We start from the raw sequence: 27219 nt of genomic DNA on the forward strand, positions 1-27219 counted from the left end.
TATTTGCACTTTGGACATTTTTATTCAGTTTAATAAAAAATTTAAATATATTATATATTTGTTTATGGTTTGTAAAATCTTAATATAAATAGGTTAGTGTAAATCAAGTTTTACGTTAACTGTAATTAATAACAATGTTCTGAAGATCTTGGTGGAGATTGCGTTGAGTTTTGGCCGTTTGGATAATTTACTCGAAGCCGTCACGTTTGCGTGTTTGAATGTTCATCTTGAGGGAGTCAAACCCAAAACCCAGTGCGTCGGGGTTTCGTTGGCTTTTGACTTTTATTTCCCTTGGTGAAGAGCGTGGACTACGTTTCTTTTGGCGTAGGGTACAGAACTCAATTTTGGAATCGCGTGTTTTTGTTCTCTTTTTCGCTGAATCCTCTCGACTTTCATCCTCCTGTTCCCTCTTCTTTCCTTGCCTACAGAAACGCTCAGCTCTCGACTGCTTCTGTTTGTACTGATTGGCCCAGGTACGTGGTTTATTGAGAGCCAAATTTCAGTGTTCTTGCTGTTTCTGAGTGTCTAATTACCGGCTGGAACAATGATTTCTTGTTTAGAAGCATTGGGGTGTTTGTGTCTCTGTATATGCCTTTCGTTGTTGCTCTCTGACCCTTTCTGCCCTGTTTACTTTTGTTGCCTCGATATAATTAAATTCATTGCGTTACTTTGCTTTTCTGCTATCGCGTTTTGATTTGCTCGACTGATTTCAGTGATGGTGAATTGGGTTTCTTTTCTTCTTCGCTTTTGTGTCGAAGAAAAGTTACTTTGTGATATTAGCGGAATGATTCGGGATGGATGGGGTGTTTTTGTTTCTGTTTTTGATTAATTGCACAATGTCATGTCTATTTTTAAGAAGCTTTAAGTTGCGGAATCCGAGGTATATTTTGAGCTGCCATCCAGTTGAGGATTGTTGGGACTCATTAAGGGGTTCATCGTGGGTTTGTAAGTAAGGAATACATCTTCATTGGTATCAGGCTTTTTGGAGAAACCAAAAGTAAAACTATAAGAACTTATGCTCAAAGTGGACAATATCATACTATTGTGGTGAGTCGTGGTTCCTAACATGGTATCAGAGCTATACCCTTAACTTAGCTATGTCAATAGAATCCTCAAATGTAGAACAAAGAAGTTGTGAGCCTCGAAGGGTGTATTTTGTTCGAGGGCTCCAGAGAAGGAGTCGAGCCTCAATTAAGGGGAGGTTGTTCGAGGACTCCATAGGCCCCAGGGGAGGCTCTACGGTGTACTTTGTTCGAGGGAAGGATTGTTGGGAGAGGAGCTCCACATCGGCTAATTAAGGGTTTGATTATGATTTTATAAGTAAGGAATACATCTCCATTGTTATAAAGCCTTTCGAGAAAACCAAAAGCAAAGCCATGAGAGCATATGCTCAAAGTGGACAATATCATACCATTATGGAAAGCCGTAGTTCCTAACACATCCTTTGTTAAAGTGTCATTTAAGTGCATAATATCTAGAATTGATATTTATCCTGCAAACTTACGTCTTAATCAGAAGCCAGTCTTTGCTTTAAGAATAACTGTTGTAAACGAAATTGTTTCTCCGAGGGAATTATGTCTGTCTCTGACTTCCTATCTGTTCTGTCTTACTTTTATGTTTTCTGGAGGATGTGGGGGTGGATTTTCCCTCCCTTTCCCTTTAAACTCTGTTGGTTTCATTTGAGGTTCACTTTTCATGCTTCACTTGTTCCCTCGCCTCCTGTTTTCAGACACTTTTTGGTTATTAACTAGAAGCACATAAATATTTCTTTTCTCACATTATAACTTCAATCTCAGGTACAGCCTGCACAGAAAATGCTGCTTCCGCACCAGCAATCACAGTCGAGCACGCCGCAAGCCTCATTTTCCCTAGTGTCAGCCGATACGCGCATACCTCAAGAGGAGCCTACATCCAATGCTGGTCAAGTTCAGGAGTCCCCCACGGAGAGTGCCAGTTCTAGGGAAACTTGGCCTAATGTTGAAGCTATGTTGGCAAAGAAGATGGAGAATGATAATGCTGAACATTCAGTTGTTCACCGTCTATGTAATGCTGATAAAATATCCCTCAGGGACATTGCAAGGGAGAGAGTAGACATAATCTCCGAAAAGATGCATCGTCTACCAGATGAATTTCTCGAAGAGTTGAAAACTGAGCTACGAGTTATTCTTGATGGTAATGGTGGTTCACAGCATAGAGAGGAGATTTTCCTTTTACAGAAGCTTGTTCAGAGTAGAACTGATTTAACTGATAAGACTCTACTTATAGCCAATCGAGCGCAACTCGAGATCCTAGTGGCAATAAATACTGGAATTCAGGCGTTCTTGCATCCAAATATTACCCTCCCACAGAACACTCTAATTGAGATCTTTGTATACAAGAGGTGCAGGAATATAGCATGCCAAAACCAGCTCCCAGCTGACGACTGTACATGTGAGCTATGCTCCAAGAGAAATGGTTTCTGCAATCTTTGCATGTGTGTAATATGTAATAAGTTTGATTTTGAAGTTAATACTTGTCGTTGGATTGGCTGTGATCTGTGCTCTCATTGGACTCATACGGATTGTGCCATTCGTGATGGACAAATTTGCATGGGGTCATCTGGTAAGAGTGGAACCGGGCAATCTGAAATGCTTTTCAGGTGTCAAGCCTGCCATAGAACGTCAGAGCTGCTGGGTTGGGTTAAGGATGTTTTCCAGCACTGTGCACCTGCCTGGGACATGGAGGCTTTGACAAGGGAACTCGACTATGTTAGTAGAATATTTCGTGGAAGTGAGGACCTTAGAGGGAGGAAGCTTTTCAGGAATTGTGAGGATCTCAAGGAGAAAATGAAAAGTGGGGTTGTGGATTCTTCGATGGCATGCAGAACTATATTGGGATTTTTCCAAGGTAAAGAACTATACGTTTGTGTTTGAACTTGTGCTTATTTCTTGATCATACATTTGGAAGGTGGCTTAAGCGAAGGAATACACGTTTCATTCTCCTCCCCAATCGATATGGGATTTCACAATCCACACCAGTGTCCTCGCTGGCACTTGTTCCCTTCTCCAATCGATGTGGAACTCCTCCAATCCACCCCCCTTCGTGGCCTAGCGTCTTTGCTGGCACACTGCCTCGTGTCCACTTCCCTTTAGGGCTCAACCTCCTCTTTGGCACATTGCCTGGTGTCCGTCTCTGATATCATTTGTAACGACCTAAGCCACTGCTAGTAGATATTGTCTTCTTTGGGCTTTTTCTTTTGAGCTTCCCGTCAAGGTTTTAAAACGCGTATGTTAGGGATAGGTTTCCACACCCTTATAAAGAATGTGTTGTTTTCCTCTCCAACCGATGTAGGATCTTACAGGAACATTGGACTATATTTGTTCCCGTTCATGTAGAAAACCTACTCATATTGCTATGAAATCGATAAAAAGACACTCAAATGCATTATGTGGGGCTCAAGCTACATGTTTTCCCAGTCATTTTGCTCATTTGACTCAAAAGTAAATTCGTTCATATTCTATTATAATAAAACACCTATGTTTCTTGTTTCTCTTTATGAAGAACTTGAGTTGGACTCTCCAAGAAGCATGGAAAATGGGGAAGGAGGACGACTAGTAGCCCCACAGGAGGCATGCAGCCGCATTGCTGATGTAGTACAGGAAGCCATAAGAAAAATGGAAATAGTAGCCGACGAGAAGAAGAGGAGATTCAAAAAAGCACGAATGGATGTCGAGGCATTCGAGCATGAGGTTGAGGACAAGACCAGGGAAGCAGCAGAACTAAAGCTGGAGAAACAGAGAAAGAAGCTGCAGATTGAAGAGCTGGAGAAAATTGTGAGACTTAAACTGGCAGAAGCAGACATGTTCCAACTTAAGGCCAATGAGGCAAAACGAGAGGCTGATAGGCTCCAGATGATTGCTCTTGCCAAATCTGAAAAATCTGAAGAAGACTTTGCTAGCAGCTACCTGAAACAGCGGTTAAAAGAGGCTGAAGCAGAGAAACAGTATTTGTTAGAGAAGATTAAACTGCAGGAAAGTTTCCGTTCACCGAGCAGCGGTGGAGCAGATCAGTCCTAAATCCTTACATAGTTTCGAAACATCGTTCTATATCGTACTGCATCCTCTCATAGTCACACAAGCTAAGTGATGGTCGTTGAAGCTGCCTTAAAGTTGACTTGAATTAGCTATGTTTCTGTTGTGGGGGACTGTAATGTTGTCTGTTTTTGTTGTCTGTTGATCACTGTTAGATATGAAGGGATTCTATAATGGTGTAAGTAAGCGCTGGTGATCCTGGAGTTCATGTAGTGAGCACTGAGATTGTGTAGGGTAATGATCTGCCAAAAGAGAGAAACAAAAGCAGCAGGCATGTTAAAGAGATTAGACGCAACTTTGAATGGACAGATCTTGCTTTAGTTGCTTGTAGGTCCTTGTCCTTTTTAGGAGTGCTCTCTAATGGATCCCACTTCCAATATTGCAGCAATCAATTGAGCAGTAGAACTGTATGATTTGGAGATGCTATTGGTCTGAGTGGAGTCTACAATTAGTTCTTGATTGCTCGACTTGAAAGGCTGCATTCAGAAAGCTTAGCTCACTTCTTCCTTGGACCAGAATACAGATAATTGCAAACATGTCCAGGTTTGTAGTTTTAACTTCTTTCGTCTCATTCTACTCTTTACCAATCACCATTTTAGGAACGGTTCAAACCCATTGCTAGTAGATATTATCGTTTTGGCATGTTATGTATCGTCGTTAACCTCACGGTTTTAAAATACATCTACTAAGAAGAGGTCCACACCCTTATAAGGACTCCCCTCTCCAACCGATGTAGGATCTCACAATCCATTTCCCTTGGGGGCGGCCTCTTTGCTGGCACACCCCTTGGTGTCTAACCCATCGCTAGTAGATATTATCCACTTTGGCCTATTACGTATCACCGTCAGAGTTTTAAAACGTGTCTACTAGGGAGAGATTACCATACCCTTATAAGGAATGTTTTGTTCCCCTCTCCAATCGATGTGGGATCTCACAATCCACCCCTTTAGAGGTCAGCGTCCTTGTTAGCACACTGCCTGATGTCTCACTCTGATACCATTTGTAATGAACCAAACTCACTACTAACAGATATTATCTACTTTGACTCGTTATGTACCGTCGTCAGCCTCACGGTTTTAAAACACTTCTAGTAGGAAGAGGTTATCAAACTTTTGTAAAGGAATATTTCATTCCCCTCTTCAACCAACATGGGATCTCCTGAAAACAATCCTTCAAAAAACCTCCGAAAAGTGGCATTCACATTTGAGTTAGGTGCATGAGACTTGGTCGATAAGTGATAATGCAGGAAATCACATCAAATAACAAAGTTCTAAGTTTCAAACTTATGAGGCCTTGTTAGGACAAAATTGAGCAAGGATGTACGGCCTGCCCATAAATCGGGATCCGACCCGACCCGACCCAACCCAACCCAAAAAGACCTCATCTTAAGGATTACACATTGGAAAGATGAAGATATCTCACGATTTCTATTATGGTATCAGAGCTCATAAAACCCAAATGAATATTCAGTTAAAAAATTCGAATTCTACCCAAGAACGATGAACTCGAAAGAGACCCATTGATATGTTGAGGGATGTTTTGGGCTACACAAATGTATTTGAAGTAAATGTGGGAATCTAGTAAAGCAGGGTTGAGGCACATTAGCAATATTTATTCTAATTGGGTATCATAGAATACCATTAGAGATACATAGGCTTTAACTCAAAGTGAGCTCTATAAAGATTTCTTTTGTTTTTTTTAGAGCAATCTAATCCAATGAACAACTTAACATAGTTTGAGAGAGATATGAATATAATCTTATCTTCTTCCCCATTGCCTCCACCAATCTCTAGTTGATCACATGGAATAACAACTATGGATTACTATTTATTAGAGTGAAAGAGATAGAAATCTTGTTTGATTCTTAGATCTTCTTCCTTCGAATCATTGTTCTTTGTTTGTAGGGAAATTAATTGAGTTTTTGAAGAATAGAGAAACCAAAAAAGGGTGTATCAAGGTTCGATGTTGCCCGCTTTGACCTGTTACGTATCATTATTAGCCTTACGATGTTAAAACGTGTATGCCAAAGAGAGGTTTATACTCCCTTATAAAAGAATGTTTTATTCCTCTCTCCAACCAATGTGAGATCTCATAGTCCACCCCCCTTATTGGCATCATCCAGTGTCTGGCTCTGATACCATTTGTAATACCCCAAACCCCCCTCTCTAACCAACGTGGGATCACACAGTCCACCTCCTTTCAGGGCTTAGCATTCTCGCTGGCACACTGTCCAGTGTCTAGCTCTGATCAAGTCCACTACTAGCAGATATTATCCGTTGTGGTCCATTATGTATCATCGTCAACCTCATGGTTTTAAAATGCGTCCACTAGAGTTTTATGAGGATTGATCTTGATGAGCTATAAAATGTTGTTGAGTGGGTTTAAAAGTAAATAGTTGTTTATGTTGATGGCAATGGAGGAAGCTCCATTGATATTAGATAGAAGTAGACAGACATGTAAGGATTATTGAACTCATATCTAATGCCTCAATAGATAATCAAATCACCCACTTTCAATGGTTTATGAAGCACTTCTTCAACAACTTTTAAAAGGCAACAAAATAAAGAAATGGGAAGAAGAAAAAAACAAATACAACTTTTACTTTTCTTACTACTCAAGAAATTCCATTGTCCCCCTATCACCAGAGTTCATCGTTTAATCCACGTGGTTTAGCCTTGTAAACACTTATCGTCATAGAACAGAACCGAAATAATTTTCTTTCCGTTAATTAAATAGGAATGGATGGAGATGATTAGATTCTCTATCCCTTCTCTGCTCCAATTATTTATTTATTACGGTGTAATATTGAAATTTAAATTTTTAAAACTTAGGTTCGTGAAGTATTATAGTTATGTTTTTGTTCATCTAATATTATTATACGTTCTATAATATTCTATATTCTTTTCTTTAAAAAGTTAGGTTTATAATTATCCATATGGATTTTTTAAAAAGAAAGAAATATTGATATGTTTTCAACCTTTATTTATTTGTTCGAACTAAAATGATAATTTTTTTTAATTTTTTTACGATATTAATTGTTGTTGCTATGTTTAATCCAATTAAAGTTATTTAGAGGAGAAAGTGATATATTTTTTTTATTATCTTTCTAAAAGGAAATTTGATTATTCTTTATTTAATTCATGACTTTATACAATACAATGTTTTTATTTATTCCAAATTTTAACATAAGGTTAGAAAATATAGAATAACTCAAATCTTTTATTCTATTTCAAAGTAAATAAACAAAAAAATATTTGTCTAAAAAATTAGATGCCATAAAGTATAAAATAAAATAACAAAAACATAAGGGTTTTAATTATTAAAAATATTTTTAAAAAATATTCTTTCGGTAAAAACTAAAAGAAATTTATACATTTAGTTAATATTAATATAATAAGTTCAATTGTCATTATCTGATCAATTGGCTCGGACACTAGACTGTTTGTGTCTGTCTCCATAACCACAAAAATTACTTTTCCCACTTTTTTTTTTTATAAGACCGGTTACCTCTCGACTCAATACTTAATAGATATGTTTTTTTATATTAAAAATATTTAAAGTCATTTTTCAAATAAAAAAAAATTAATTTAAAAAAATGAAAAAGCTTATGCGAACTTAAAATATTCGTTTATTTGTTTGATTTTAAAATCAATATTCCAATATATAATTTATCTTTTTATTATTTTTGGGAGGGCAAGGGGGGTAGAGGAAGTAATTTGGTAGATGGAGGAGGGGTAAAAAAGGGAAATAGACAATTTTGGACATTCGTCGCGTAGTAAAAGTGTGGGGCCGCCTCTTTTGTTTTTCATTTTTTTTCCCAAAAAAAAAAAAAAAGAAGAAAAGAAATAAAAATAAATAGCGAAAAGGTAGGACCCACCAATGATGATGACGTGTCAACCAGCTACGCGCCGCTCCCCTTCGTCTTATTTTTCTGCTTTGAGGTTTTGTTTTGTCGTATTTGGGGAAGTTCAGGATTTGTGTTAGTGTTCGTGTCAAATAGCAAGCTGTCGTGGGCCCCACTTACTTTTTAATAAAATAAATTTAAATTGTTTTTTTTATTTTTTATTTTTTAAATGAAAGATGCAAAATACTTATTCCTTCATTTAAATATATTTTTTAATACATAAATTAAAAAAAAAAATTATATATCAACATTTGAACTTTACTTACTTTTAACAAAAATTAATATTATTTTAAGGAAAAAAAAATTAAAATTCATATATATATATATATATATATATATATATATATATATATATATATTTGATTATTGGGAGAATATGTGATAAGGTTAGTGGTGGGATCATAAATGGTTCAATTATTATTATTATTATTATTATTTTGAAAAGAAAAATGTTTGTATTTGGTTCATAATTTGGGACTGAGTTTTGAAGTTTGAGAAGTGAAAAAGGAAAAAGAAATGGAGCAATAATTTATTTTATTTGATTTATACATATAAAAAAAAAAACAATAATGGATCCAATTGAGATTACTTGTAAACAAAACTGCATGGTCCCACTTCTCTTTTTTTTTTTTTTTTTTTTTTTTTTTTTCATTAGTGACTGTTTTTATTTTTATTTTTTATTTATTACAAAATATAAATATCATTGAAAAAAAAAAACTTATACATGAAAATTAATTTATAAATATAATTTTCTAAGTCCATGTCTAATTGATTTGGGTTTTCATTATCGGACTTTTTTTTTCAAAGTTTTAAAACGCGTCCACTAATAAGAGGTTTTTACCCTTATAAGAAATGTTTTGTTCATCTCTTCAATCAATATGGGATTTCACAATCTACATTCCTTTGAGACGCAACGTTCTTGCTGACACACCGCTCAGTGTCTAGTTATGATACCATTGCTAATAGTTCAAGCTCACAGCTAGCAGATATTATCCGATTTTCCTTATGGGATTCCCCTCAAGAGATTGAGATGAGAAATTTTAATTTTTTTTTTCTTAGTAAAAATAATAAAATAATGATTTTATTTATATGTTTAAAAAAAAAGGGAAGAAGAATGTGAATACGAAGAGATTAGGGGTCATTTTATTATTGTAGTTTTCTTTTTTGTGGTTGAAAATTGAAAATTGAATAAAAAAAGGAAGAAATAAAATTCCCAAAATTGACCCACAGAAAAGCTGAAATTTCTTTTGAGCCACTGAAAGTGGACCAAATTGCAATTAATAAAATTGTTTAATTGAAGCTGTTCCATTTATTCTCCAACACAATATTTCTTGGAATTTCCTATTCAGGACTGACACAAATGTCACATGCAAAGTAGACATTAATGAAATTTAAAATATTAAACCAAACATGACATTATTAATAAATCATAATACCTTAATTTATAAGGTCAAATATTATCTTAATCCCACTACATAAAGTGAGACATGTTTTATAAGGTTGTCCAAATACCCTAAACTCCAATGTTAAATTTAAATAAATAAATAAAATATATTATTTATTCTTTTTATTTCTTTTATAACTGGTTTTGATATATCAACCACCATAACCAAACAAAAGCTTGATTTTTTTTTATTTATTTAATATTGAAATTCATGGGATAAATTATATAAATTAGATCAAATAAAAATAAAATAAGGCTTTTAATTTATTTTTTATTTTTAATATTAAAAAGTTGGTGGGTTTTGTTATTCATCCAACATAATATTCATTTATTCCACGTGAAATTAATTAGTTTTTATATATTCGGATTAATTTTTTTTTGTTGGAGAATATATGTCTCAGTCAATTTGTTTATATGAGCTGCACTTAACGTAGAATTACTCAAAGTAAAACATGGTTAACCATGAAGGTACATTGTGTTGATAGAGATATTAACTTTCATTAAAGTCTTTTATAGTAATTCTATTCTCAGATGTAGTATCTGTTCATTCATGTATTTCTCTTTTACTTCGTTCATTTTCGAACCATATTTTAGTAGAAGAAGTACTACTCGAATACTATTTGTAACGTTCCATACCCAGAATCTGGATTCTGAATCGGGGTTAAAATGTTAAATGTTTTATTTTACCGTCTTGAATCTTAAATAGCTAATCGATGTGGGTTTGGTAGGGTAGTTCCAGTTCAATTTTGAAGACTACGAATTTGAATATGAATCTAGTGAGAAAAAGAGAGAAGGGTGGAATTATAATTGATGAGAGAACTAAAAGTGTGAATCTGTAAGCCTGCAGAGTGCAGCGGTAGAATACAAATTCCATCATCTTTAATCACTGGATGGTGCGGTCTCTTTCAAGTCTTTGCAAAGTAAAAGTGAAAAATAATGCAGAAGGACGAACAATAAGAGCTTGGGTGGAGGACTGAAAATGGCTTGCTTAGCTGCTGTGGCCTAGCTGAGCTTTCACTCAGCTAAAAAGCAACCCAAAATTCCACAACCCATTTGGAGAAACTTTGCCAAAGTCGAGGGGATTCTCTGCTTCTTTCTCTCCCTCTCTCTCTGTTCTTAAAGTTCAATTAATTAATCTGTTCTTAAGAGGGTTGATTTTGATCATAGCTTTTGTTTGCTTTTGCTTAACGTTCTTCACTGGATGATGAGATAATGATGTACCCACTTTGAGATAGAGAACAGGAGAGAGAAAGAGAGATAGAGAGATAGAGAGAGAGGGTTTTACCCTTTTTTTTTTCCCCACTATCTGATCATTGATTCCAGTTGTTATAATTGTGGAGGAACCATCTGGGTTTAACCTTCGTTGAATGAAAATTCCCCCCATTCCCTTTCATCTTCCCCACCATCTTATCATTGATTCCAGTTAAATTCAGGCAGGAGCCAACCCGGTTGTTTTACCCCATTCACGAAAAAGCAGAGCAAAAAGAGAAGAAAACCCAGATGTTAGAGGAAAAGGGGCAATACTTCTCCCGCCCCTTTACTTGTTCACGTAATCCTTACTAAAATAACGACTGGGTTGTATCCAGTTTGTTGCCAACATGATTCGTTCGAAGCTTTTGGTCGATTAACGCCAGTGGTTTCCGGATTCAAGGGAAGAACAGGGTTCTTTGTTCTTGTTCTTGTTCTTTTTTCAAGCGGATTCTTCATGGGTTTGTGAAGAATCGATGGTATTTCTTTAATTTGTGTTGATTCTAGTTGAATTTGTGTTGTTGTGTTCGGTGGAGGAGTTTTATGTGGTGGGGTTGGTCTGGCGGAGCTGGGGTTTTCTCAAGCTCTTAAGGTTGTTTACTTAGGATGTCTTTGAACTGCAAGTTTTCTATCTTTAATGGAAAGTTTCCAGCTGGGTTTAAGCTGAAGAAGGCTAAGGAACATCTATGTTTGTTAAATTCCACCGGAAAATGGAAGAAGAAGCTGTTCTGTCTTTGGATTTTTACTGTCGTTTTAGCTTTGGGGAGCTGGTTTTCCTTGCGTTCGTGTAATGTGAATAGTGGAACAAGACAGCAAACCTCGGACTTGTTCGATGAAGAAACTCAAACTTTGATGCGGCATTTCAATGTAAGCAAGAATCAGATTCAAGCTTTGACTGCCTTGTTATCTGAATCAGATCGGGTAAGCTTTCTTGCAGTTCAATTCTTTGGGATCCAATGATTATTGCTGAAGTTGTGTGCCATAAACAACATTGTTCTTTTTCTTCTTTGAGTGTTTATTTTCAACTTTGGAGTTGGGACAATGTAAAAGGCTTAGGAATTGTCGAATTCATGGTCTGAGGTAGGCTGTATTAGACTATTTGAACGAATTCATCAATTTAAGTGAGGTAGAAATCATTGATATTCACTTCCAAGTCTGATAATATGAGGTTATATACTAGGAAACATCATGCTTGATGTGTTGTGCAATGTGTTGTGCAATCTATAAACCTGTTCATTTGTGAGATCCCACCTCGGTTGGAGAGGGGAACGAAACATTCCTTACAAGGATGTGGAAATCTCTCCCTAGTAGACGTGTTTTAAAATCGTGAGGCTGACGGTGGTACGTAACGGGCTAAAACAGACAATATCTGTTAACGGTAGGCTTATGCTGTTACAAATGGTATTAGAGCTAGACACTGGGCGGTGTGCCAGGGGGGTGGATTGTAAGATCCCACATCGGTTGGAGAGGGGAACGAAACATTCCTTACAAGGGTGTGGAAACCTCTCCCTAGTTCTAAAACTGTGAGGCTGATGGTGATACGTAACGGGCTAAAACGAACACTATCTGTTAGCGGTGGGCTTGTGCTGTTACAGATGGTATTAGAGCTAGACACTGGGCGCTGGCCCCCAAGGGGGTGGATTGTGAGATCCACATTGGTTGGAGAGAGGATGAAACATTCCTTGTAAGGGTGTGGAAACCTCTCTTCAGTAGACGCATTTTAAAACCGTGAGGCTGACGACGATACCTTATCAAGGCTTGTGCTGTTACACCATTATAATCATATTACCAGTTCTATCTTCGTAAACATACACCATGAATGTGCCTCATGTCATTCCCAGTTCATGTAACAGGAGGACGATTAGAGAAGAACTGCGTTAAAAAGTTTACATTATCATGTTTGTTGCAGATGACATCCATGGGGTGCATCAATGATTTTGGATCTGACAAATCACAGTTGGATGGAATTGCCTGTGCCCTGAGGTCACTGTACTGGGAGCAAGATTTGCACAAGCAGCATGTATGGGTTGAAGGAAGTGCAGATTCCAGTGTTGGTCAGTGCCCAATTCGAACTGAGAAGGTCCCTGAAAATTCTGAACAATTATTCTCTGAGGACATAACTGTTCCATATGCTACAGACTTATCTGTCTCTTTACTTTCTTCTGGAAATCAGCTCTGTGGAAAGGTAGATAAGTTTTATATTGGAATTAGTAAATGTAGTTTTCTGATCTTGAAAACTTCATCTTTCACAAACAGCAACATTTGAAGATCTATTATTTTAAACTTATGATCGTTATTCTGTGAGATTCCACGTCGATTGGGGAGGAGAACGAAGCATTCTTTATAAGGGTGTGGAAACCCCTCCTTAACAGACGCGTTTTAAAAACCTTGAGTGGAAGTTCGAAAGGGGAAGCCCAAAGAGGACAATATCTGCTAGCGGTGGGCTTAGGCGGTTACAAAAGGGCAGAGCCAGACACTGGGCGACGTGTCAACGAGGAGACTGAGCCTCGAAGGGGGGTGGACACGAGACGGTGTGCTAGCAAGGACGCTGGATCCTAAAAAAGAGTGGATTGTGAGATCCCACATCGGTTGGGATGAGAATGAAACATTCTTTAAAAGGGTGTGGAAACCTCTCCCTAGCAGACTCGTTTTAAAAACCTCGAGGGGAAGCCCGAAAGGTAGAGCCCTGGAAACGTCTCCCTAGTAGACACGTTTTAAAAACCTTGAGGGGATGCCCGAAAGGGAGGACCCTGGAAACCTCTCTCTAGCAGACGCGTTTTAAAAACCTTGAGGGGAAGCTCCGAAAGGGAGAGCCCAAAGAGGACAATATCTGCTAGCGGTGGGCTTGGGCCGTTACACTTCTTGGAAGTTAATGTAGTACACCTTAGTTTATTTATTCATTTCTTTTTATCTTTTGATAATCGAATAAATGCATCCCGAATCTTTGAATTTTGATGACGATAAGCACAACTATTAGTTAGTTTGGCAAATGCAAAAGATTTTTGAGTTGCTGACTAATCTTGGTTCTGGGCATTATCAGATAATTGAACAAGCAGGAGTTCTAAGATACTTTATAAGAAAGCACTGGAAGAGTTTCTATAGTTTGTTGATTGGATGTTTTTCAGTCTTTCTTGGAGTGATATCATTCCAGAAAACATCTGGTTTCCATCTAAAATTGTGGAACAAAAAACATCCAAAGCCAAATCAGCCATTGGTTCATCCACAATGGGTCTTACAACGGAGAAAAAAGCATCAACAAGTCAAAGATTCTTCTAAAGGAGCAGGGAAATGGCGGAAGGTGCTCCTAAGAATATTTATTGTATTCGGAATAATCGGGTCCATATGGCTATTTTGGTACCTGAACAAGACAGCCATTTTGAGAAGAGAAGAAACTCTTGCAAACATGTGTGATGAGCGAGCTCGGATGTTGCAGGACCAGTTTAATGTTAGCATGAACCATGTTCATGCATTGGCCGTTCTTACCTCGACGTTCCACCATGGAAAACAACCTTCAGCTATTAATCAGGCAATTTTCTTTCTCCTCTGTTGTGCAATTTCTATACGAATATGAAAACTGAGTGATTTCAATAATCTTCATTGAAGAACAGTACTCATAATTCTTTTAAGCTTTAAGATTTTCGATTATCACGCATTTGATCTTTAGTTTATTTGTGAATTCCTCTCTCAGAAAACATTTGGTGAGTATACAGAAAGAACATCCTTTGAAAGACCACTAACTAGTGGTGTAGCTTATGCTTTGAAAGTTAATCACTCAGAAAGAGAACAATTTGAGAGGATTCATGGATGGACAATAAAGAAAATGGAGACAGAGGACCAAACTCTTGTTCAAGATTGTAACCCAGAAAATTTGGAGCCTGCACCAATTCAAGACGAATATGCACCTGTCATATTTTCTCAAGAAACGGTCGCTCATATCGTTTCTATCGACATGATGTCTGGAAAAGTAAGTACCCAGGGGGGTTTGTATGTTGAATTCTCTTTTCTTGGTTCTCTACTCCTTAAATGAATCCTGTTATGCTACTGTATTCACTTCTAGCTCGTTAGGAAGACGGTGATTGTATATGATTAACTTACTCTCGAGTTCCTTCGACCCTCTTATAATGGAGTGGACGTGTCATTATGCAAGCATAGTAAACGATTGGAGCACGGTTTTTGTATATTTCAGTCACTTCAATGACTTACTAGTTCACATAAATGCCTCCGTCTTGTAGGAAGATCGTGAGAACATATTGCGAGCTAGAGCTTCTGGAAAGGGAGTGCTTACATCTCCTTTTAAGCTTTTGAAATCTAATCACCTTGGAGTCGTCCTCACGTTTGCCGTCTATGACACTGACCTCCCACCAGATGCTACTCCCGAGCAACGTATCGAAGCTACTGTTGGGTAATTTTATTTCTCGAGAACTTCTTACTTCTGTGTGTGCTTTTCTTGAAAGTACTCTGTCATAGTTGACAAGCTGAACCTAATTGTCTTTCTTGAATTCATTTATTCACAAGTTATCTAGGTGCATCTTATGATATCCCCTCACTGGTGGAAAAGCTTCTGCATCAGCTTGCTAGTAAGCAGACAATTGTTGTGAACGTTTATGATACGACCAATCATTCCGCTCCCATTAATATGTATGGTTCGGATTTTTCCGATACTGGGCTACTGCATATTAGTAAACTTGATTTTGGGGATCCATTAAGAAGGCATGAGATGCATTGTAGGTAAGTCCTCACCTGACTTCATATCAGTATCGCTATTTATCTATACGAATTCTTTATCATGGAATTACTGTTGATAAGCGTATACGTTGGTTACAGATTCAAGCATAAACCTCCACCTCCTTGGACAGCCATCAATTCATCGGTTGGCGTCCTTATCATTACCTTGCTGGTTGGGCATATTTTTCATGCAGCCATAAGTCGGATCGCAAAAGTGGAGAATGACTATCACGAGACGATGTGGCTTAAAAGTCTTGCCGAAGCTGCTGATGTCGCAAAATCACAGGTGCATGTTTAAAACTCCAGATATTGTAGAGCGTGCTTTCTCTCCCGAGTCGTCCTTATCTAGAGACACATCTTTCAACATATACTGCATTACTGATGTATTGTCTTTTGCAGTTTCTGGCAACAATTTCCCATGAGATCAGAACACCAATGAATGGTGTTTTAGGTAACACGAATGCTATTAAATTGAGAAGTCGGTGCTATCAATCTTCTCATTCCTATCTTGCATAACGATTCTTAATTACTTTATATAGGCATGCTGAAATTACTGATGGACACTAACCTTGATCCGAATCAACTGGATTTTGCCCGGACTGCTCACGAGAGTGGAAAAGATCTGATATCTCTTATAAATAAGGTTCTTGATCAAGCTAAGATAGAATCAGGAAGGCTTGAACTTGAATCTGTACCTTTTGATCTGCGTGCTATACTTGATAATGTTCTTTCACCTTTTTCTCTCAAATCCAATGATATGGGAATTGAGGTAAATTGGTCAATTTATTTCCTTTGTTTCATTCTGTAAATTGGTTTTTGGTGTTATTTTCCTTATGTGAAACTGCTTTTGTCCTCCCTTGCATGTGAAGTTGGCTGTTTATGTCTCTGATTTGGTGCCTGAAGTTGTCATCGGTGACCCTGGACGTTTTCGTCAAATAATTACTCATCTCGTTGGAAACTCGGTCAAGGTTAGATTTTATCTACAGCTACTTTGCTTTCTTTATCATCTGTAAGCCTCATTGATGCTGAATGACTAAATAGAACAACATTCTTTTGCTCATTTTTGACCACTTGTTTTTGTTCTTTTGAAATTTGTTGATTTTGATGTTTCTTGTGAGATCTCACGTCGGTTGGGGAGGAGAACAAAACATCCTTTATAAGGGTGTGGAAACCTTTCCTTAGCAGACGCGTTTTAAAAACTTTGAGGGGAAGCCCGAAAGGGAAAACCCAAAGAGGATAATATCTGCTAGTGGTGGGCCTGGGCCGTCACAAATGGTATCAGAGCCAAACACCGGGCAATGTGTCAGCAAGGAGGCTGTTCCCCGAAGGGGTAGACATGAGGCGGTGTGCCAGTAAGGACGCTGGGCCCCGAAGGGGGTGGATTTGGTAGGGATCCCACATCGATTGGAGAAAGAGACGAATGCCAACAAGGACGTTGGACCCTGAAGGGGGGTGGATTGTGAGATCCCACATCGATTGGGGAGGAGAACGAAACACCTTTTATAAGGGTGTGGAGACTTTTTCCTAGCAGTGGGCTTGGGCCGTTACATTTCTAGTTCCTGACATTACCCTGTTTTACATGTTACTCAATACTTGAACATGGATTGTGTAAATTTGCTCGGCAGACGTGCACGAGTAGAGGTTGTTTCTAGTTCCTTGTTTGATATTGTTACCATTTGCAAAGTCCTCACACCCGCGTTTGCCAAAAAATCTGTCGATCTTTTTCAACTGACGCTACGTATGCTACAACAATGCTATAGTGTTATGTTCTTTGCAGTAATGACATTTTTGTTAGGAACTACGCCTCTCTATAATGGTATGATATTGTCTACTTTGAGCATAAGCTCTCATGGCTTTGCTTTTCTTTTCCTAAAAGGCCTCGTACCAATGGAGATATATTCCTTACTTATAAACCCATGATCATCCTCTTAATTAGCCATTGTGGGACTCTCTCCCAACAATCCTCAACCATCCTCCTCTTGAACAAAATACACCATAGAGCCTCTCCTGAGGCCTATAAAGCCCTTGAACAGCCTCCCCTTAATTGAGACTCAACACCTTTCTCTGAAACCCTCGAACAAAGTACACTCTTTGTTCGACACTTGAGTCATTCTTTTACAACATTTTCAAAACTCACAACTTCTTTGTTTGACATTTGAGGATTCTATTGACATGACTAAGTTAAGGGCATGACTCTGATACGATGATGGTATGATATTGTCCACTTTGAGCATAAGCTCTCATGCCTTTGCTTTTGGTTTCCCCAAAAGGCCTCATACCAAGAGATGTATTCCTTACTTATAAACCCATGATCATCCTCTTAATTAGCCAATCTGGGACGCCTTCCCAATCATCAACAATCTTTGCCTCTAAGTCTAGCATCATTAGTCGGTCTTCAAGAGTGACTTTTTTTTTTTTTTTTTTTCAAAATCATGATGCCAATTTAACTTACATTTTGATGATGCCAAATTTATCCTGTTTGAATGCAGTTTACTCATAAAAAGGGACACATATTAGTCTCAGTGCATCTGGCTGATGAAGTGAGAGGCCCAGTTGATTTTATGGACATTGTGCTTAGACAAGGCACGTACTTAGCTGGAGATGCATCAAAGAATAGTTCTACTACATTCAGTGGGTTACCTGTGGTGAATAGATGGAAAAGCTGGGAGGATTTCAAAAAGTTCAGCAATACAAATGCGGAGGAGGAACCCAAAACTATTAAAATACTCGTGACAGTTGAGGATACAGGTGTAGGAATTCCCCGAAAAGCACAAAGCCGAATTTTCACTTCTTTTATGCAGGCTGATAGTTCCACTTCACGGATATATGGTGGCACTGGAATAGGATTGAGTATTAGCAAACGTTTGGTCGATCTCATGGATGGGGAGATCGGGTTTGTGAGTGAGCCTGGTATAGGTAGCACGTTTTCATTTACGGTTTCTTTTCAGAAAGGGGAAACAAATTTTCTGGATACGAAACGGTCACAGTTTGATCTCGGTGTTATGGAGTTCCAGGGGCTAAGAGCTTTAATAATAGATAATAGCTGCATTCGAGCTGAGGTCACGAGATATCATCTGCAGAGGCTCGGGATTTCTGTTGATATAGCTCTGAGTGCAGAATCTGCTTATCAGTATTTATCTAATACTTCCAACACAAGGTAACTTTTATTAGTTTTGTTCATCTTGAGTGTCAAACTTTACTAATGCATTTTAATTTTCGAAATCAACAGAGTATCGACGCAATTAGCCATGATTCTTATAGACAAAGATATTTGGGACAAGAAAGTGGGTCTGAAGTTCCATCTTCTGTTTAAAGAGCACGTTGATAGAAGTGTGACAAATCTCCAGATGAATACTCCAAAGCTCTTTCTTTTGGCAAACCCCATTAGCTCCAATGAGCTGAATGAACTTAAATCTTCTGGTCATGTAAATAATGTATTGATTAAACCTCTTCAGCTAAACATGTTGGTCAGTTGCTTCCACGAAGCGTTTGGGATCGAGAAGCGGAATCAAGTAGTAATTAAAAGACCTTCTACTCTTAAGAACCTGCTGAAAGACAAGCATGTTTTGGTTGTGGATGACAATGCGGTTAACAGAAGGGTGGCAGAAGGTGCCTTGAAGAAATATGGAGCTGTTGTAACTTGTGTAGAATGTGGAAAGGATGCGGTGGCTCTGCTCGACCCTCCACACGACTTTGATGCTTGTTTCATGGACCTCCAGATGCCTGAGATGAATGGGTAATTATCTTCGTGCTTTTTAATGAATTTGCTTTATAATCACTCAGCGTATTGCCCTTGAATAGCCACGCATGTGAGATTCCACATCGGTTGGAGAAGGGAACAAAATATTCCTTATAAGGGTGTGAAAACCTCTCCCTAACATACACGTTTTAAAATCGTGAGGCTGATGGTAATACGTAACAGGCCAAGGCAAACAATATTTGTTAGCGGTGGGCTTGGGCTGTTACAAATGGTATCAGAGCCAGACACTGGACAGTGTGCCAGTGAGGGCGTTGGCCCCCAAGGGGGTGGGGTGTGAAATCCCACATTGGTTGGAGAGGGGAACAAAGCATTCCTTGCAAGGGTGTGGAAACCTCTCCCTAATAGACTTGTTTTAAAACCGTGAGGCTGACGACGATACGTAACAGGCCAAAGCCGACACAATATCTGCTAGCGGTGGGCTTGAGCTGTTACAAATGGTATAAGAGCCAGACACCGGGCGGTGTGCCAGCGAGGACGCTGGGCCCCAAGGGGGGTGGGTTGTGAGATCCCGCATCGGTTGGAGAGGGAAACAAAGCATTCCTTATAAGGAAGTGGAAACCTCTCCCTAACAGACGCGTCTTAAAATCGTGAGGCTAACGGCGATACGTAACAGGCCAAAGCGGACAATATCTATTAGCGGTGGGCTTGGGCTGTTACAAATAGTATCAGAGCCAGACACCGGGCGGTGTACCAGCAAAGACGCTGGGCCCAAGGGGTGAGTTGTGAGATCCCACATCTGTTGGAGAGGAGAACAAAGCATTTCTTATAAGGGTGTGGAGACCTCTCCCTAACAGACGTGTTTTTAAAATTGTGAGGCTAACGGCGATACGTAACGGGCCAAAGCAGACAATATCTGCTAGCGGTGGACTTGGGCTCTTATAACACATCACATTCTGTCATGGTATTGCCAAGAATACTGCAATAGGTTTCTAGAACTAGTATGGTTACTTCTTTTTTCAGCTGCCTAATTCGATAAGGAGACACTCACTTAAACTAACAAAATGAGCACTTCATTCTCGTATTAAGGAAAAAAAGGCAAATTTCCTAGTAGATTTATGTTCACTTGCTGTAACCATGATGTGTATCACATATAACATACACAGGTTTGAAGCTACAAAACAGGTTCGTGCTGTAGAAGGAGGGGTAAACGAGAAACTTACATCAGGAGAAGTGTCAACTGAGGACAATAAGGTTTATTGGCACACACCAATATTTGCTATGACGGCAGATTTAATTCAGTCTCTGTATGAACAGTGCCTGAAGTGTGGGATGGATGGTTATGTAGCTAAGCCATTTGAAGAAGAGCAACTTTATTCAGCTCTAGCATGCTATTTCGAGACTACTTGACACAGTACCGACGCAGCGACAATAACTGTTTCTTACTTCTCTGACCAAAGGGACACGTCTCGTGTGGTAGGACGATGGCTAGCTGGTGGATGGAGTTATCTGGTCGCATCCTTCTCATCTTTTAATTTGTGGTAAAACTCCGCGTTCTTTGAATCTTTTCCATTGTTCATTCACCATCTAAACGATTTCTTCTTTGTTATTTGTTTCAGGAATGACAACCATGATTCGGTAGTCTTAGCAATGGCGTACGGGAAAAGCGAGCAAACGATGCATAATCCATAGTTTTGCGTTTCATCGTCTCCTGCCAACGGCCATAAACTAACTAATGGCATCCGCCCTTGACTTCTCGTTAGTAAGTGCTTCCTTTTCGTTTTCGATTTGCCTAAGAAAGGCTGCATGATTTACACAATTCCTTATCTTGACATAGGTAGACTCAAATGTTATGATTTGCCAAACTCACTCATTTATGAACCCTGATGACATTTCATCTCGTCCGAGATGGCTTATCGAAATCATCCCTCATACTGCATAGGGGAAGATAAAATCTTCACAATGTATCGAGATTTTCCGAGCTGACTTCGAATTATTCAACATTTTTCATTAGCTGTATGTAGTCTGACAGATTTAACAAAGTGCGAACGATGTCGAATAATCAGAAACGCCAGAAACCCCATTTGAAGGAAGGTGTGCTGCTGTTTCCAAGTACTTACATTTGAAAAATATTGTATATTCCCATGTATACAACGATTTGTCTTAAGTTATGTAGTTGCTGTTGTTACCTATGCAATGTTCTGTTCTGTTGTATATTTGTATATCATTTCTGTAAGCCTGCAATGTAGCAAAAGAGTAGTAGATGATCACTTTTATTGCATCTTCAACTTGAGTTATGCTTCTCTTTTATTTGTTTTACTTTCATGTCTAATCTGAGAAAGGGTTCGTCTCGTAACCGCCCAAGTCCATTGCTATCAGATATTGTCCTCTTTAGGTTTTTTCTTTCGGATTTTCTCTCAAGATTTTTAAACGCGTCTGCTAGGGAGAGATTTTCACACCCTTATAAAGAATGCTTCGTTCTCCTAGTTGATGTAAGATCTCACAATCCACCCCATTTGAGGCTCAGCATCATCGTTAGCACTCCTTCCTTTCTCCAATCGATGTGAGACCCCCCCCAATCCTCTCCCTTCAAGCCCAGCGTCCTTGTTGACATACCACCTCGTGTCCACCCTCCTTCAGGGCTTAGTCTCTTCACTGGCACATCGCTTGATGTCTGGCTTTGATATCATTTGTAACATCGCTCGATGTCTGACTCTGATATCATTTGTAACATCGCTCGATGTCTGACTCTGATATCATTTGTAACAGCCCAAGCCCACTGCTAGTAGATATTGTTCTCTTCAGACTTTTCCTTTCGGGCTTCCCCTAGGGATATGTTTCCACACCTTTATAAAGAATGCTTCGTTCTCCTCCCAACTGTTGTGGGATCTCACACTTCTACTACCTACTGAAGACTGAGATGATTCAGGCTTCAGCACTAGAAAGTAGAATTAAGCACCTTTTGATACTTCCCATTAAAATAAAAGTATGTTATGTGGATATTAAGCAGCGGGTCGAGGATAGGGATGCGAGGTTGGGGATGCACTCTCTGTCTCCGTCCTCGATGCTACAAAGAACTTTGTTTCATTCTCTGTGGTCCCATTCTCTAACATAGAGAATTGGAATCACGAGGGAGCTCTAATCTCAATCCACATTTGGCCAATCTTATAAAGATTTTTATATCTGTTCTTTGAGATTTGATGTGAAAAACAATTACGCACTAAAACATATACTGTTTTCACTTCCAAAATCATGATTTCCCTTAGCATAGCTTTGTTTGTACAAAACAAACTCTATTTTATATGGAAAATCAATTGCTTTGCTCGATTAATTGTATGTAGAAACATCAGCACATGGGCTAGCAGCGCATCAGCACATGGGCTAGCAGCGCATAGACAGATGCGTTCAAGATGTCACTGTTTGTGGCCATTTTACTTTCTTACTCGGATAGAACACTCTGTTTCTCTTGTTAGGCTCTGTTTCTCTTGTTAGGCTATGAAGACTGCTGCGTATGTATAGTAAAAAGCTAGTAAAGTTATATATAGTAAGCTGAACGGTATATATATATATCCCGTTACACAAAACTTAAAATGTACTTTATGTATTCTCTATCCTGTTCTTTGTGTTCATCTCAATCGAGTGTGTGCGTTGTTGTGCGATCTTAACATCTCTCTGTTTCTCCCGGTCTCTGCCATGGCTGCTCTGTGGACAGGTACCCTGCTCACTCTGGCTCTGCTATTACTGTCAACAATTCAGCATAAAGCAGGTAACCACCAATACCCATTTGAAATTTCAAGTCAATAAATGCTTAGTATTATGAAACTTACTTCCAGACATTGAACTCTGAGTAGGTGGGGAGTTTGAGCAATGGTGTATAGCAGACGAGCAGACCCCAGATGATGAACTACAAATGGCTTTGGATTGGGCTTGTGGAAGAGGAGGCGGCAACTGCAGCAAAATCCAACCAAACCAGCCTTGTTTTAACCCAAATACAGTGAAAGATCATGCTTCATTTGCCTTCAATGCTTACTTTCAGAACTTCAAGCATCAGGGTGGATCCTGTTTCTTCAAAGGAGCTGCCATCATTACAGAGCTGGATCCTAGTAAGCCTCACTTTCACTTTCTACTATCTTTATCACTCTTTCTTTCTGGTAAATTACACAAGTCACCATGGCCATGCTTCTTCAAGAGAGTTGCCAGATCTTGGAGAGGAGAACGAAACGTTCCTTATAAGGGTGTGGAGACCTCTCCCTAACAGATATGTAACGGGCTAAAGTGGACACTGTTTGCCAGCCGTGAGTTTGAGTTATTACAAATGGTATTAGAGTTAGGCACCGAGCGGTGTGCCAGCGAGAACGCTGGGCTCCCAAGGGGGTGGATTGTGAGATCCCACATCGGTTAGAGAGAGGAATGAAACATTCCTTATAAGGGTGTGGAAACCTCTCCCTAATAGATGCGTTTTAAAACCGTGAGACTGATAATGATACATAACTAGCCAAAGTGGACAATATTTGCTAATAGTGAGTTTGAGCTATTACAAATGGTATTGAGCGGTGTGCCAGCGAGGACGCTAGGCCCCAAGGGGTGGATTGTGAGATCTCACATCGGTTGGAGATGGTAATGAAACATTCCTTATAAGGGTGTGGAAACCTCTCCCTAGTAAACGCGTATTAAAACAACGATACGTAATGGACTGAAGCGGACAATATCTGCTAGCGGTGTGCTTGAGCTGTTATAAAGATGCGTTTGTCTTTTTACATTATAGAGAGGATAACGTGAACCCAGTGGAAGCCATGAAACATGTTGGATATGATTATGTTTTACTTCCACTTTCTTCATTTTTATTAACAATGATTCTGAACTAAAATATTTGAATGTAAGTTTAAGCTTAAAAAAGTGACTTCGTTTCGTTTCATTATTACCTCGAGCTCCTCAAAGATCATTATTTTAATCTTGGCTCGGTTTTTTGAAAACCTTGATTGAAAATAGATAATAAAATAAAGAAACTCGTAGGTATAAATAGTGTTTATAAACTTAGTTTTAAAGACTCCAATAGTTATTAAACGAAACGTCTCCATTTGTCCCTCAGCTGAATTGCCCCGCCAGCCTCGTTCTCATTGTAATGAAACTGAAACGAAAAAGAAAGATAGTTCATATCGATCAATACTTTGACGGGTTTCTGATCTCTTAGTATATACTTTGATGGGTTAAACAGTTGAAATTGTTTATTTAGTTATGTATGTTGATGAGCATGATTTAGCTGTGCTTGAGTTTTTCGTCTTATACATGTTTTGGTGCAGGCCATGGTTCTTGCCAATACGAGTTTATTCCGTAGTGAGAAGGCGAATCAGAAGAGATCACTGTTTCTGTTACTTAGTTGTTTCTGATATCCATGTAAACTGGCAAGACGGTCTCAATCGCTTTTAGAGCTTCGATCGACAAAAAAAAAAAAAAAAAAAAAAAAAAAAAAAAAAAAAAAAAAAAAAAAAAAAAAATATATATATATATATATATATATATATATATATATATATATCTGATAGGAGTAGACACCAAAATTGTGTGTCAGTAGAGATGTTGAGCTTCAAGGGAATGGATTGTGAGGTCCCACCTCGGTTGGAGAGGGGAATGAAGTATTCATTATAAGAGTGAAAATCTCTCCCTAACTGATGCATTGAAAACCGTGAGGTTGATAACAATACGTAACGGATCAAAGCGAACAATATTTGCTAGTGGTAGGCTTGGAGTATGACAGACTCGTTGGATAAACGTCAACTTTTGTGATATTTTTTTGTCTCTAGCAGTTTAACGGTAAATTCTTACAACTCAAATGAGCCCCGTAACGTTAGAACTAATTCTAACATAATGTATAAAATTTAAATTAGATTAGTTCTATTTCAACGAGTTTCAACCAAAACTCATATGTTATCTGTCATAATTGTCATAATTGTTTAGTAGAGTAAGTACTACCCTTTAATATTACCTGGATTTAGTTTCTAAATTTTCGAATATAAAATTGAAATGAGAGGACAAGATGTTCGACTAATTGTGTACGAACTTTGAAACTTTAGTAACTAAAGACAACTTAGAATTTCGAGAGACAAGATGAGAATCAAAGACATGGAGATGACAACAAAAATAAAAGGTCCCACGAGTTACCCTAAATGCTCAACAAAACGTGTAAATAGAGAAGGTCATGTTTTAAGCTTGAGAGGAGGTAGGGAGACAAAAAGGAATAAAGAAAATTTAATATTCATATACGACCAGATCTAAAAACAATGACAAAGTTCAAAATAATATTTGTCACCTCGTTCCTTCCTACTAACATAGAAATAAATTCTTGTAGTATAAGAGTCTCTACGTGAATATCTTCACGATCAAGCTAAATTAGAACACTACTCGAGTAGAAATGGTTCAACCTACATGCATCATTTGATTGAAGCACTCCAGTCTAGTCGTTTCGAGCTCCGCTCGAGAGAAAGGTCTCTATTGCTACAACGATTTTGATAAGAACTGAAAACTCGATCCCGAAAAGATTCAAAAGTTCCTGAAAAGGGTGAACATGGTCGGGTAAGGTTGGTTCTAAAAGTCAAAAAGTTGATGATGTGAATGGGATTTTGGTTGTTTATATTAGTTTGTTTTTCATGGAAGTTCGTAAAATTATGACACGAAGTTAAGCTTTGTTCTTACTCACCCCACCAAAATTGTCATCTTTTGGGTGCATGCCATGCCATGCGTGCATTTATGTTTGTCATTGTGGCGCCCACCTTTTGTATAATTAATCCTTGAATCTTTGGATGGGACGAGTTTAGCTTTCACGTTGATTAAGGAAGAGAACGAACCATTTTTTATGAGAGTGTAGAAACTTTTACTTAACAGAAGCGTTTTATAAGTCTTAGAGGAAAAACTCAAAAGAGGATAATGGTGGGCTTGGGCCGTTACAAAATTTGTGTCGTGTACATAGTTCCCATCGTTGAGATTAGAAATTTAGGGTCCGCTAAGATTTGTAAGGTTTGATAATCGTCCAAAACCGAGTTTGAGAAATAAGTTGTTTTAAGAGAAATATTGTTTCGTTCCCCTCTTTAACCGATGTGGGATCTCACAATCCACCCCCTTGAGGGTCCAACGTCCTCGCTAGCACACCACTCGATGTTTGACTCTGATACCATTGGTAACACCCTAAGCCCACACTAACAGATTTGTCCATTATAAGAAATGTTTTGTCTCCCTTTCTAACGGACGTGGAGTCTCATATCTCGTGTATAATTTAACATAAAAACGGTATAATGACGATGGAATTTGAATAAAGGGAGTTGAGAAAGAAGTGTAAATAATTGGGCAATAGAAAAGTTAATTAAATTGTCCATGTTTTAATGATTATTACCTAATTAATTAAGTACCTTAATCAACCAAGTTTAAGCATTAATTTCACTTAAGCTTAAAAACCAATCCACTTTCTCTCTCTCTCTCTCTTCATATAACGACAAAATGCAAGATTGTGAAGACATCAACAAAGATAAGAAAATATGGGGTCATAAATTAAAACTAATTACTTTAGTGGCAAATAGAGAACCCAATAATAATAATAATAATAATAATAATAATAATAATATTCCTTTTTCTATTACCTAATTATTGTTTTACATATATTTATAATAATATTCTTAATTAATCAATTAATTAATTAATATTGCTTCACGCTGGCGTATTAAAAGTTTCTAGTACTACGATGCTCTATGTCCAGAATTTAGATTAAATTCTTTCTGCATTCCTGTGTCCTGATCACATTAACTACTTATTTTGAAACGCTTTAAGAGTGAGTACTATCTCTACATATCAATACTGACCCTTTTAGCATGAGTTGTCTTCATTTACATGTTTTCTCGAAAAACTCAAGCTAAATACACTCGATTTTGGAGCACTTATGACTGAGCTGCTGAAAAAAAAAAAATACATTTTGTTGATTTAAGCAGCAAATATTGTTTATTTTATCCCGTTACGTATCACCGTCACTCTCACGATTTTAAAACGCGTCTTCTAGGGAAAGGTTTCTACTCCCTCGTAAAGAATGATTCGTTCCCCTCTCCAACCGATTAGGGATCTCACAACCCACCCTCTTTCGGGGGCAACG

General features: G+C 38.2%; 3 protein-coding genes across 3 annotated transcripts; all 3 read left to right on the top strand.

Moving 5' to 3' along the window:
* Positions 1 to 225: 225 nt before the first annotated feature.
* LOC111795789 (OBERON-like protein) lies at positions 226 to 4629 on the top strand. Its single transcript, XM_023678372.2, has 3 exons — positions 226 to 473; positions 1797 to 2886; positions 3541 to 4629. The coding sequence occupies exons 2-3, from the start codon at positions 1815 to 1817 to the stop codon at positions 4053 to 4055; spliced, it is 1587 nt and encodes a 528-aa protein (XP_023534140.1). The 5' UTR covers positions 226 to 473; positions 1797 to 1814; the 3' UTR covers positions 4056 to 4629.
* Positions 4630 to 10391: 5762 nt separating this feature from the next.
* Positions 10392 to 21369, top strand: LOC111794902 (histidine kinase 2). Its single transcript, XM_087124177.1, has 15 exons — positions 10392 to 11587; positions 12576 to 12851; positions 13707 to 14192; positions 14355 to 14630; positions 14899 to 15068; positions 15182 to 15394; positions 15491 to 15677; positions 15791 to 15842; positions 15931 to 16160; positions 16261 to 16359; positions 17881 to 18548; positions 18621 to 19127; positions 20255 to 20629; positions 20708 to 20850; positions 20926 to 21369. Exons 1-13 carry the CDS (start codon positions 11273 to 11275, stop codon positions 20496 to 20498), a joined length of 3723 nt encoding a protein of 1240 aa, XP_086980303.1. The 5' UTR covers positions 10392 to 11272; the 3' UTR covers positions 20499 to 20629; positions 20708 to 20850; positions 20926 to 21369.
* Positions 21370 to 22606: 1237 nt separating this feature from the next.
* LOC111794903 (glucan endo-1,3-beta-glucosidase 1) lies at positions 22607 to 24874 on the top strand. The gene is made up of 3 exons (XM_023677095.2): positions 22607 to 22854; positions 22940 to 23191; positions 24389 to 24874. Exons 1-3 carry the CDS (start codon positions 22782 to 22784, stop codon positions 24421 to 24423), a joined length of 360 nt encoding a protein of 119 aa, XP_023532863.1. The 5' UTR covers positions 22607 to 22781; the 3' UTR covers positions 24424 to 24874.
* Positions 24875 to 27219: the final 2345 nt, after the last annotated feature.

Source organism: Cucurbita pepo, chromosome 5, assembly GCF_057944985.1.
Source record: "Cucurbita pepo subsp. pepo isolate OVF chromosome 5, ASM5794498v1, whole genome shotgun sequence".
In the NCBI taxonomy this organism is placed as follows: Eukaryota; Viridiplantae; Streptophyta; class Magnoliopsida; order Cucurbitales; family Cucurbitaceae; genus Cucurbita; species Cucurbita pepo.